Genomic DNA, 13,538 nt, shown 5'->3' with positions numbered 1-13,538 from the left:
TTTAGAAATGCAAGCTTGTTTCTTACTCTTCCAAGAAATCAAAGAATCACCAAGAAACATGCACCAACCCGTGACAGACCGCCCATTATCAGGACATCCGGCCAATCCGCATCACTATAAGCAACAAGGCAAAGATGAGAGTCGATTGGAAAGAACAACCCATGGCCAGGTGACCCTCAAAGATAGCGAATAATACAGTGAACCGCAGCTAAATGAAGATGGCGCGGAGTTTGCATAAACTGGCTAACCTGCTAGACAATGAAGGAAATATCAGGCCGAGTAATAGTCAAATAGTTCAAGCTGCCTACCAACTGTCGGAACACCGTCGGATCATAAAGAAGATCACCCTCCTCACTTCAATATTTCACATTAACCTCCATAGGGGTATCCACCGAAGAAGAATCCTGAAGACCAGCCAAACTAATCAAGTCCAAGGTATATTTGTGTTGATTCAAGAATATACCTGAAGAATCGGTGTGCACCTCCAACCCCAAAAAATACGTAAGCGGACCAAGGTCTTTCATATGAAAAGAAGTCTGAAGATTCTGCTTGAGATGGTTAATCAAACTGGAGTCAGTGCTAGTAATGACAATATCATCCACATACACAAGTAAAAGAACGAGACCAGTCGGAGTCTTGCAAAGGAACAAAGAGGAGTCATATTGGCTTTGGACAAAGGAGAAGCGAAGCAGCATAGACCTGAATTTTTCAAACCATGCCAGGGGAGCCTGTTTTAAGCCATAACTTACACACAGTGGCAGATGGAGAAGAAAACAAACTCGTAGGAGGAGTCATGTAAATATCCTCTTTGAGATCACCATGAAGAAAAGCATTTTTAAAGTCCATCTGGTGAAGTGGCTAGCCTTGGGAGGCGGCAATAGAAATAACCGTATGCACTGTGGTCATCTTCGCTACCGAAGCAAATGTCTCCTCATAGTCCACCCCATATTCTTGCTTGTTCCCAAAAGCAACTAATCATGCCTTATACCGATCCAAAGTTCCATCAGAGCGAAGCTTAATCGAGTAAACTCATTTACAACCGATGGCTTTAACATTAGAGGGGCAAGGAACCACGTCCCATGTATGATTGTCCTAGAGAGCCCGAAGTTCCTCATCCATCGCTTTTCGCCAACATTCATATTTAACAGCCTCAGAAAAGCATGTAGGGATGGAAATAGAAGACAAAGTAGCATTAAAAGAAGTGTGGGAAAAACCATACCAATCAAGAGGACATGATACTCTGGCAGATTGTCGAGGACCAGACTTAGGAACTGCCTCAGATGGAGGGTGAATCTGAGGAGAAGTTGTCGGAATAGTTTCAGATGAAGGATCAGTCTCAGGAAGGGGCAAAGTCGGTAAACGTTGAGTATACACAATTCCTTGTTTGAACCGTTCAGGCAGATGAGGCAATTCATCAAAACAAGGTAGAATACTAATCTCAGGTAATGACACAACATGTGTAGGAAAGAAACATTGATTCTCAAAGAAAACAACATTACGAGATATACAAAATTTGTTAGAATAAGGATCATAGCAAACATAACCTTTGTGAGAAATACTATAACCCATAAAGGCACATTTAATAGACTGAGCAGAAAGTTTGTGACGTTCATGAGGAGGTAAATGAACAAAACAAACACATCCAAAAGTATGCAAATTAAGATAGCTAGGATGCTGACTATGCAATCGATAATAAGGAGAATCAAAATTCAAGACTTGAGAGGGCAGTTTATTAATTAAGTAAACTACAGTAGATAATGCTGCAACCCAGAATTTAGGTGGAATAGAGGACTCAAGCAATAAGGTGCGAACAATGTCCAAGAGATGTCGGTTCTTTTGTTCCACCACCCCATTTTGCTAAGGAGTATATGGACAAGAACGCTAAGAGACAATTCCTTTGTGGTGTAAGAAATCATGAAACTTGTGGGACATGTATTCTTCACCAGAATCAGACCTCAAAATCTTAATATTTGTAAAAAATTGGTTCTCAACATATGCTACAAAGGTCTGAAAAACAGACAGGACCTCAGATTTGGCCCGAAGAAAATAGACCCACGTATACCGACTAAAATCATCTATGAATGTCACAAAATATTTATATCGAGCATGAGAAATTACAGGAGAAGTGCCCCATATATCACTATGCACAATATCAAAGCATTTTACAACACGACTACCATGTGAAGAAAACAAAAGAGTCTTACTCTTACCAAGTTTGCATACAGAACAGTCAAATAACAAATTTTTAGAAACACGTTCTTTATTGCCTAACAAACCAGAATTTAACATATGAGACAGAATAACAGAGTTTGGATGACCCAAACGTTTGTGCCATACTTCGTTCGGAGTGTTAACTGTCATACAAGCCAAAGATAAACAATTAGGAATGGAAAGTGTAGTGGAAATAGTCTGCCCACTTTAGGCCCCTTCGCGAGTATCTTCCTCAACATCTGATCCTGCACAAGACAACTGTCACAAGAGAAATCGACATCATAGTTTTTTTCAACTAACTGGCCAACTGAAATAAGACTATTAGAAAGTCCAAGAGATACATAAACATCTTTGAATGAAGGATTGATATCTCCTACTTCATTAATAGCTAAATGACTCCCATTAGCTACTTGAATATAGGATGAACCATGATATGGACAAACATTGCAAAGAGTATCAGACGATCTGGTCATATGATTAGATGCAGCAGAATCAATAAGCCAAGATTTAGACGAACTAGTACCATTACCTTGGAGCCCTAAGGCGGAAAAGGCTAACATGATCATCTGCTGGACCATTTCAAGAGTAAGAACAGTTGATCCGGCCGCAGACGAAGAAGCTGAGGACATCACTAGAGTAGAAGAGGTGTTCACTGAAGCCTGATAGGCAGTAGCTTGACGATTCTGAGGCCGAGTGGGACATTCTCTGATAAAGTGGCCCGGTTTCTTACAGTAGTTGCAAGATTTCTTTGCACGGTTGGCGGCAATATGACCATACTCCTTGCAGTTGAAACACTAGACCTTGCGCATATCCTTACCCTTCCCTTTCCCATAGGCTGCATAGGCTACTGGATTCGGGTTGGAATCTTGCTGGAACGTAGCCTATGTGAGAAGATGTTGTTCCTTGCGAAATAATTCTCCAAAGCAAACATCCAAAGATGGAGAAGGATCTCGGTTCATTAAATTTGAGCGAGTAACCTCAAATTTAAATCGCAATTTCATCAGGAATTGATCTCTCTTGCTTTGCTCATGAACAGCCAGAACAACAGAGAGAGATGTAGCAGGTACCTTCGCATAAACCATATCAGAAAATTCTCCCCACAAATTCTGAAAACCAAAAAAATACTCCGGAATGAAGAGATTGTCTTGAGTGTAACTAGCAATCTCATATTCCAACTGAAAACGGCGTGCGGTATTGTCCTGGTGATAAACCTTCAGCAAATACTCCCACATAGTCTTTGCAGTCTTATAAGGCCTCAGATTGAGCACAATAAGAGGATCAATAGACCCTAAGATCTAGGACATCATACGTGCATCCTTGACCCTCCACTTAGCCAACTCCTTAGTCTCTGTAGGAGCTAGATCACTACTGTCAATATGGCCCCACAACTCTTTTCCCGTAACAAATAATTGAAACTGGAATTCCCAAGCAAAATAATTTTTTTCCAGTAAAACGGACCCCAAAAGTCTCGCTAGAAAACATGATGAAATCAAAAATTAGAAATTATAAAACCTGATAAAGGAGTAACAGGCCCACCAGATTAGCAACCCAAACAGCAACCAAGCCCAAGCCCAACAAGCCCAAGTCCAAGCAGGCCAAATAGCAATCCTAATTTGATGATTGTTGACCACACCAAGCCCAAGCCGCAAGCCCAAGTCCAAACTGCAACCCACCCAGCAAGCACTAAACCAGAACCAAGAATGCTTAAACAACAAGCCCAAATCCATGCTCACCGCACCAAGAATGCGATAGTCCAGCGACACTCCACGCTCACCGCACCAAAAACTAACAGTAAGCCGACAGTCCACGCTTACCGCACCAAGAACAACCGACAATCCACACGACAACGTTAGCAACAGAACCAGATAGAGACAACAACGTCAGCAACGAGAGCGTCACCGACGAGAGCGAGATCGAAGTCTACAACCCCAACTCCTCTAGAAATCTCCGGCAGCCACAAAACCTCCACGCTGGCAATAGAACTAGACAACGACGACAACGTTAGCAACAAGAGCGTCACCGACGAGAGCGAGATCGAAGCCAACAGCCCCAACTCCTCCAGAAATCTCCGACAGCCCCAAAACCTCCACGCCGGCTCAAGATCTCTTCTCAGGATGTATGGATAAGAACCTAACTTTTTGAGTGATATGTGTTAATGTGTGTGTTTATTTTCTTGACTTTTGATGATGATTGAATTGGGCTGTTACGTTTTAAGGTTGAGGAAAACATTGGCAAGTTTGCGAAGAAAGGTCTGACACCATCGCAGATCGGTGTGATTCTTTGTGACTCGCATGGTATTGCTCAAGTGAGGAGTATCAATGGAAGCAAGATCCTTTGCATTCTCAAGGCTCACGGTACCTTTTTTTTTTTTTCAATCTCTTTTATGGGTTTAAGCTCTGTTTGGGATTCTGAGAAAATGTGGGCCGGGCGTAATGGAATGGGAATTTTTTGGCGACATATATTCTTAATAGCATTTGGTGTACCAAAAAAAAGTTATATGCTCTGTGTGAATTGTGATGATATGAAAGTGATAGATATAAGACGTGATTGATTTCGTATGGTTTCTACTTGTTTTACTGAAGACATTAGTTGATTGACCCCAAGATGTTGGACTCGAGCTAGCATGGGAATTGGTTATTTTTACCTATTTTCTTGTTGGGTTCTTTAATGGAAATGGTGAGATTCAAAGCTTTGATTCTATTTATATAATTTTCAAGTAACATATGATTCTAGTTTGGGGCACATTAGGATTTTTCGTTTTTGTTGTAGAATTTCTTTGTATCTTTTTGTTTGGTTTGTTTAATTGTTTCTTATTTTGATCTGGTTAGGCCTTGCACCTGAAATTCCGGAGGATCTGTACCATTTTATCAAGAAGGCAGTGTCTATCCCGAAGCATCTTGAGAGGAACAGGAAGGATAAGGATTCGAAGTTCAGGTTGATTCTGGTTGAGAGCAGGATTCACAGGCTTGCTCGCTACTACAAAAAAACAAAGAAGCTTCCTCCTGTCTGGAAATAGTAAGTCTCTCAAGATTATGTGTTTGATAATCTTAATGCTTTGCGTTCACATATAGAACTGGTTGATTAATGTGGTTGAATTAGGATCCTTATGATATTGTTTTTTCTATTTTCTATTTATGTGAAATCTAAACTTGTTGATTTGAACTTTTATCTTTTAATTTGTTCTATATATTGTATATTTGAATTATAGTACGTGAGTTTCATTTTGTATGATTTGCAAGGTAACATCTATTGTGTTGAAGATAAGATAGAAATTATCGCCAAGTGCATTTATTTGCCTACACTTTTTTTGGAAGGGGGTGTGGGGTTGTAAGGGATTAGGTAGAGGAATGGTCATGGTTTCTTGAATGAGACTATAGTCTCCCATCCTTCCTATGATTAGAATATTTGGATGGGATTAGGGCTGTTAAGTGAGCGAAGCGTGTCGCGAGCAAGCTCGGGCTCGGCTCGTACTCGACTCGAATATTAAATGAAGCGTTTCATGAACACAAATACTGGCTTGAATATTAAACAAAGCAAGCTTGACTTGACTCGGCTAAGCTCGTGAGCAAGCTCGTATAAGGCTCGCCTCGCTTATTAGACTTGGCTCGTATATTTTTTATTAAGTAACAAATAACAATATATAGTCAACATTACTAATTTACTCAATAATAACAAATATATTATATACCTTTGTTTTTTTGTTATTTATGCATATGTGTGTGTATATATATATATATATATATATATATATATATATATATTAATGTATACATATATAATATATATATATATAGTAAATAATAAGAAATATATGATATTATCATTAATCATTTTATCATATGATATAATCATATAGTACAACCATATAAGTTATTGTGTCATTTAATACAAATATTATAATTAGATAGTTTATACTTTGGAAATTTGAATAGTATATGGTATATCACATAATCATTAATCATTATATAATCATATGGTACATTTGTATAAGTTATTGCGTTATTTAATCAATACATTATAATTATATAATTTATTCTTATAAAACATATATGATGTATCACATGATCTTAGATCTAAGATAATATTAATATTAATTGTGAGATAATATGATCATAAAATTTAAGTATGAGTGTATGACCATTAGATAATTATGAATTTATTACTTAAAGTTTGACTGTTTGAGTATTACTATTAGATTAAATGATTAATAATTAAGTAACTAATATGTTTCTTATAATTTATACATTATAATCACAATTTACGGTAAGTAAAAACTTAACAATTTGAATTTAAATCATATATCATGAATTGTGATAATGAGAACATATAATATAAGTATATAAGTTGTAAGAATTAACATTGACCCATTACCCATATAAATTAGATAATGATACAATCATATAACTGTATAAGTATATAAATGTTCACATATAAGATACAATATATATTAATATTGACGTTATATACTTGACCCGTGTTAAGCATTAACATTTTAACATATTAACTAAATAATATTATATGTATTATGATAATAGTGATCAGTGTGTGACATAAAGCGTCTTACGTTGTGATTTGAAAAATACTTAATCTAAAATAAGAAAAAAAAAAAAGAAAAAAAACGCGATTGAAAAAAATACAATTTTTTAAATCGTAATTATTGAAATTGAAATAACAAATTAACCCTAAATAATACTACATAACACAATTTTTATTCCTAATTCCTAAATTTTGAATTTTGAATTTTTTATTAAATTTAATCGTAGCCGTCCAATTTAATTGAATTTAATCTTGGCCGTTGAATTTAATCTATAGTATATAAGTGTAAACCAATTTGAAAGAATTATATGGTGCTCCACATGACATAATAAGCTTATTAATCTAATGTTCTAAATTGAATAAGAAAGTCAAGATCCTAATAAACAGTATAGATCATCTACTATGCTTGCATGGAACCGGTTTCACTATCAGACGCACACAGAGGATTAATTTCAGGTGAATAGATTCCAGGATTAATTCCGTAATGCATGCGCTTTGTCAGTGGATTCTCGCCGTCCAAAATGTTTTGATGATCTAATAGCCGTTTGATGGTATTAATGGATGACAACTATCAAGCATTTACTAAGAAGTATGTATATGGTGTAACAGAGACACCGTAAGCTTGTCTTATTTGATCTAGTTTGAAGAGTAATATTAAATGTTGAAAACGTATATATTATCAATGGATCATATTGAACAAGCACACCATATCTAAAGACAGCCACATGGGATAAGCATTTTAGTAAAACTAATCAAACCGTTAATATTTAAAATTTAATTATTTTTCCAAATTCAACGGTTGCAAATTAGAAAACCCAAATTTAACCTAAATCTATCATCTCTGATCTGTCCATTCTCTCGACTCTCCTCTCAGAGTCTCCACCATCCTCCTCGCCTCCTATCTCTGTTGCCGCTCCTACCACTCCCCGAGTGCCCCCAGCAGCAACCACCTCCACCACCGCAGCAACCACACACCTCGACGCCTGGCTGAAGCTGAACGGCTCGTGCCCGGTTTCCAGGAACTTGCCGCTGCCAACCCCGCTGTCCACGCCGCTCTCGGAGGTCGTTTCACTCTCGCAGTACGCCGCGGATCGGAGGCGGAGGAGGTGATAAGATTTGTGGGTTTTTCTTTTCTTTTTGTTTTTTTTTTCTCCGTTTCTTCTTGGGTGGTGGGTGGTTTGGGGTTTTGCCGTTTGATGTGTTTGTTTGGTTGCCCAGAAAAATGTGTAAATATTTTTGGATAGATAGGTATTGGGGTTTCTGTTTTTTACTGAATCATGGTTTGTGTTTGATGAAATTAGAGCAGAAAAAGTATCTTCGTCTTATTAAACAGATGGGTGTTGGTCTTTCACATAATATAAATTCTAGGATTGAATCATTTTTGCCAAATGCATGTACATATACATCCCAAAATTAATCGAGCTTGAGCTCGAGCTCGACCAAAATAGACCAGCTCGAGCTCGAGCAGGGTTCCAACCCTATCGAGCCGAGCTGGAGCAACATTTCTAGGCTCGTGTCGAGCTCGAGCCTGGCCTCAAAGTAAACGAGCCGAGCCCGGACAAGCCAAACTCGCCCAAGCTCGGCTCGTTTACACCCCTAGATGGGATAGTATCAGATATCTACATTCCATATCCTTCTTTTGAACTGGAGCAACGGCCATACATTGAAACTTAGAAAGAAATGGTTCACCAATATTTTACCAGATGCTTGTGGACCAGATGTGGTCAAAAACATTTACTAGAAGTAGTTACCTTTAAAAATTTTTAGGGGAAAAATTTGTAGAGGAAGACAACTGCAGGGATGACATACAGCTGTATAAGAAAAGAAAACCTTTTATAGGATTGTCTACTTGACTGTTGTGGGCTTGTAACTTTATTTGTTGGCCACCTTTGAAGTCCCAGATTAGGGAGGATTTGGTTTAGATACCCTGGTTTTGATTTGGTGCATGCCATCAGATATAATTGATTGTTCATGTTCATTGTGGATTACAAACCATTAAAGTGTTTGAAATCTATTATTTATGTTTTCGGCCATGTTTTTGGTTGTGATTCTCCTTTCACCACACAACCCCCCTGCCCAAAAAAGAGCAAAAATCTCGTTTTTCTCCTCATTTACTTAATGAATCCAAATAAAGAAATTGGCCATAAACTGGCTTGGCTTAGTGCCTGGTTTTGGGTTTGGGCTATTTGATGTCCCTTCTCTGAGTTTACCCTTTTTTTCTGAACAAACATCCAGTTCAATGTTGTCCTTGTAGGTGTAGGGGAATAGAGCACTTAAATTTGTTTGAAGTACCTCACAAGAGAATGTTTGTTTCATAATTTGTTTGAGTCATCTAAAGAGGCCATACTCAAAAGAAAAATATCAATGCTGTAGGTTTATTTTTGATTGTTTTTTTGAACAATCTATGAACACAGATCAACCCCAGCTTTATTGTTCTCTTTGTCTTTGTTGTCATAGATTTTTGTTTAACAATTAAAATATGGAATAGCTCTCTGGTTGCGACACCTGGGTTAAGAAGCTTTTAGTCTTCATGCTTGATTTTTTATCTGACACTGTACAGACTATTAATTGGCATTAACAAAATTGACTAAAAGTTCGCAATATGGCCTCTTTAGATGACTCAAATAAGAATCTTATGGCCAAACAGCGCTTCTTCTTGATCTATCCTTTTGGATGCTATAGTAAACTTTTTTTTTTTGGTTCAGTTACAGAAATGTACAACAATGTAGGAAGCCAGGCTGGGGTGACAATACCGCCAACAAATTCTCAGCCTAATCCATTTGGAAATGCATTTTATGGAGCTGGTTCAGGGCTTATCCGAGGTGGATTGGGTGCATATGGAGAAAAAATCTTAGGATCGAGCTCTGAATATGTGCAAAGCAATGTAAGTAGCACATAAGTTTATGATCTAAGATACCATTATTGTTTAAGCTTGAAAGAAAATAATATTCATGATAACTTGGATGTTGTCATGTATGTGCTCCAAGTTATATTTTTTTATATGACAGGATCTTAGTTGATTTAGGGATCTTCAGAATTAGCAAAATTTGAAGTTTATTTTCAAAACTGTTCATTCAAGGGTAGCATGATGCTCCATCTTGGATTAGTTAATTGTGTTTTATCTAGCAGTTCAATACACACATAGGTAGTTGGGGACATCACCGTAAATTTAACATAAAATGATAATTCTCTTTTTTTGTTACTCATTCAGTCCCATAGTAGTTGAAACTTTGCAAGTAACATGCATGTTAATGGAAAAAGAACTTTCTAAAATACCCTTAGATGGGCCAAGAAACACGGGTTCAAATTTAAGGGGATTTGGGAAGTTAAATGGATAAATGCTTTCAATTTTTAAAACCTTCATCTATTTTGGGACAACATAAAAAGGAAACCCACTATCTATCTATAGGATGGAGGGATTATATGTATATATTTTTAAATCAAAATATGTGATTGCCTTTCCTCTTAACCAATTATTGAGAATACCATATACATATCTAAAAGGCTACTTACAACTACAGCTATTGCTCAACTAAGCTCTAATCTTATTTAAATTAGTATTGGATTAGTAGATCCTTTAAATTAATTGAGTCTAGCCACTTACATGTTTCAGCCATTCTGTCCCATCTAAGATCATACACTCAATCACCCCCTTCTTTACTCCTTACTTCTAGCTGTGTTATTTTAGGTTTCCATTTACTCTTTTCCACTTCATTTTGAAATTTTGGATTTATTATGTGAAAAATATATTTGACTCTTTCATTGTTGATGGACATCTCAAGCCCCTTGTATAAAGGTCATAAAAATCCTAGAGTCAGTCCCTTAAATTTCTGGGCTATCTTGTGCAAAAGCATTTTTTCGATTGCATTCTTGATCCTGTTTGTTCTTTATCTTTGATATTTTGTGCACAAATGAAACAGATAAGTCGGTACTTCTCAGATCCCCAATATTATTTCCAAGTGAATGACCACTATGTGAGGAACAAATTGAAGGTTGTTCTGTTTCCATTCCTGCACAGGGTAGGCACTATTCACATTCTGTTTTCCTCTAGTTGACCCATTTTGTTTTCCTTCTATAGTAGTTACATCTTTCTCTCTTATTTTCCTTGTCTTCAGGGCCATTGGACACGGATAACTGAGCCAGTAGGTGGCAGGCTCTCTTATAAACCCCCAATTTATGACATAAATGCGCCAGACCTCTACATTCCATTTATGGCATTTGGTACCTATGTTGTTCTTGCTGGCTTCTCATTGGGTCTTCAGGGAAAGTAAGTGAATATTGTTTCTAATATTTATGTAATTGTAGTCATCTTCCTCTTTTATTTCAGATCACATGAAACTGATTATTTTCCCTAATTCTGTTAGCATTAAAGTGAGCAATGCTTGTGTCTAATTGCTATATTTTTCACTATTGCATTTTGATGATCTTGTGGTCATAATCCTAATTCACTGCATACCGTTGTATGAAGTAGTCAGCATAGAATAAGTTCCTTTCCTTGGAAGCTGATTTTTTTTCAGATTGATTATTGGAATCAACACAAATTAAATAGAATTGATTATTGTCTTTGCTTCCAAAATAAATCTGAGTATTTCCAAAGTGCTAATATTGACAGTAAATATGGCATTATTTACTCAGGCTATTTGATGGCAGTTCTGGGAGCTATATCATCTCTCTCTCCCTCTCTCTCTTCCTCCCCCCCTCCCCAAATAAGAATTTCACTGCATTTTAAAGCTTAAGTGATATACTGTAAAGGTTAAAGTTTGTAAACAATAGTGAAGACGTACTAGTGATGGCAGTATGGTGCTAGAGGTGGTCAGAGGTGGTTGCCTGTTTGCAATGGTAACACTGTAGCCATTATGACCAAGTATAAGCATATTTTTCTTTTTTCTTCACCCCAGCTGTGTTTAGGGGTTCAATTTTTCTGTTTTGTCCCCCCCCCCCCTTCTTCTCTCTCTTCTTAAACAAGAGCTAGAAAAGTGGTTCACAGGTTCTCTAAATATGTATAGATTTATCTTCTTTCTGTTAATGAATGGCCTATGGGAGAGAGGTTCTGGAACTGTGAATTGGGGTACCGCATGTTTACCAGACCCTTTTCCAAATGGGGTATGATGCAGCTTTGGGCCTTGTCCGCTGGCCAGACCACCTTGTTTTACTGGTTGGTCATTATTCTTTCAAGACCTGCATGTTATTGGGGCAGAATCTGCCTTTGCAATCAATCATAAAGCTTGGATAGGTTTGATAAAAGTTTTTCTCATCAGAAGTGTTGGTTGATTCCACCTCTCACAATTGAGTGAATCTAGAATTATCCTTCTGTTCAGTTGCAGAAGCTGCGTGAACTTCCTCATGGTCCTTTTCGAATTCCGTTTTTTGACATCAATTTTTGTTATTTAGTTATTATTTTGGTGTTGTCTCCTTTTCTTGATACAATGTTGAAATCAAATCATTTCATTTTCTTAATGTTTCAGCACTCCATCTCCTTTATTTCCTTTTTCTCTTCTTGGTCTGCACATTTTCTAAAACATTTTCATTTATTGCCAGGTTTAGCCCAGAAGCTCTGAACTGGTTGTTTATCAAGGGATTGCTTGGGTGGTTTCTGCAAGTCGCACTTCTGAAAGTGACATTGCTTTCACTGGGTAGTGGGGAGGCACCCTTGCTGGACATTGTGGCTTATGCAGGATATACTTTCACAGGAATGTGTTTGGCTGTCCTCGGGAAGATAATATGGGGATACTCGTACTATGCTTTAATGCCTTGGACCTGCTTATGCATGGGTATCTTCTTAGTGAAGACGATGAAGAGAGTCCTCTTTGCAGAAGTGAGGAGTTATGATTCGAGCAGGCACCACTATCTCTTGCTCTTTATTGCTTTGGCTCAGTTTCCACTTTTCACATGGCTTGGCAACATTAGTGTTAATTGGCTTATATAACTTGCTTTCTTTTATGCTGTAGTTAGAAACAGTTTGTGTTCATAGCAATTTTCTCGATCTTATATCAATTGGCTGCTCTTTGCTCCCAGAATATTCAACAATTATGAACTTTTCTCTTTTTGGCATGTTTGCTGTTTGTGGTGTTATCGGAAATGTAATATGTAAACATTGGAAGAAGCAGTGAATACATGGAAGTAGGAAGACACACCTAAGCAGAAATTCGTCGATGAATAGAAGATGGGTACATGGTTTTCAAATTCATTGTGATTTTATTCTATTTATTCAATGAGCATACGAAAAGCTCTCCATGGTTCTTCACTACCTAATCATGCATGCATAAGAGCCAAGGTGGGCCTTAGTAGCCTACAGCAGGAACCAACCTTTGGAGGATCATGTACAAGATCCACAAAAAGCAGCTGCGCTTCTGAGCTCAAGCTTAACCTAACATGCTCAGCAAGTCCTCGCACATGTACCAAATATATCATATCTTCTATAACCGTTACTCTCAAATGCTCAAAAATGGGTGACTCTTGCATGTATTTATATTAAAAATTAAAGTATATTAATTTTTAACAAACAAGATCCTCCTACTAAGCAAAAGGAAAGGGGAAAATGTTATTATGAGATATCACAAGCATGATTATTCATCATCTAGCAAAATTTCACCTAAATGAACAGTCCAAAGTTTGTTTAAAGAAACAGTTTGTTATCCAAAAATGTGACTCCATCCCAGCACTTTTTTTTTTTTCTTTTTTTTTAATAAGTAATCAAAATATTATTAAAAAGCAAAAGGCGTAATCTAGGTATACAAGAGAAACGCTTAGATAGAAGAAGAAAAAATAACAAGAAAATTATGAAAACTAAG

At 37.1% G+C, this 13,538-nt stretch overlaps 2 protein-coding genes across 5 annotated transcripts; both read left to right on the top strand.

The window, feature by feature from the left end:
• Positions 1–2,978: 2,978 nt before the first annotated feature.
• LOC132181858 (small ribosomal subunit protein uS15-like) lies at positions 2,979–5,227 on the top strand. Its single transcript, XM_059595090.1, has 3 exons — positions 2,979–3,068; positions 4,427–4,565; positions 5,040–5,227. Exons 1-3 carry the CDS (start codon positions 2,979–2,981, stop codon positions 5,225–5,227), a joined length of 417 nt encoding a protein of 138 aa, XP_059451073.1.
• A 2,541-nt stretch (positions 5,228–7,768) lies between these two features.
• On the top strand, positions 7,769–12,954 carry LOC132181445 (uncharacterized). 4 transcript variants are annotated; one of them, XM_059594671.1, is made up of 5 exons: positions 7,769–7,853; positions 9,459–9,631; positions 10,668–10,766; positions 10,863–11,014; positions 12,286–12,954. In XM_059594671.1, the coding sequence occupies exons 2-5, from the start codon at positions 9,461–9,463 to the stop codon at positions 12,671–12,673; spliced, it is 810 nt and encodes a 269-aa protein (XP_059450654.1). In that variant the 5' UTR covers positions 7,769–7,853; positions 9,459–9,460; the 3' UTR covers positions 12,674–12,954. The 4 variants fall into 4 exon arrangements, with proteins under 4 accessions (XP_059450654.1, XP_059450652.1, XP_059450655.1 ...); XM_059594669.1 differs by having other exon boundaries at positions 9,453–9,631; XM_059594672.1 differs by having other exon boundaries at positions 7,775–7,865.
• Positions 12,955–13,538: the final 584 nt, after the last annotated feature.

Source organism: Corylus avellana, chromosome ca5 (assembly GCF_901000735.1).
Source record: "Corylus avellana chromosome ca5, CavTom2PMs-1.0".
Lineage (NCBI taxonomy): Eukaryota > Viridiplantae > Streptophyta > Magnoliopsida > Fagales > Betulaceae > Corylus > Corylus avellana.
Note: the sequence above shows the minus strand (reverse complement) of the source record. Positions and strands in the feature narration are given on the sequence as shown.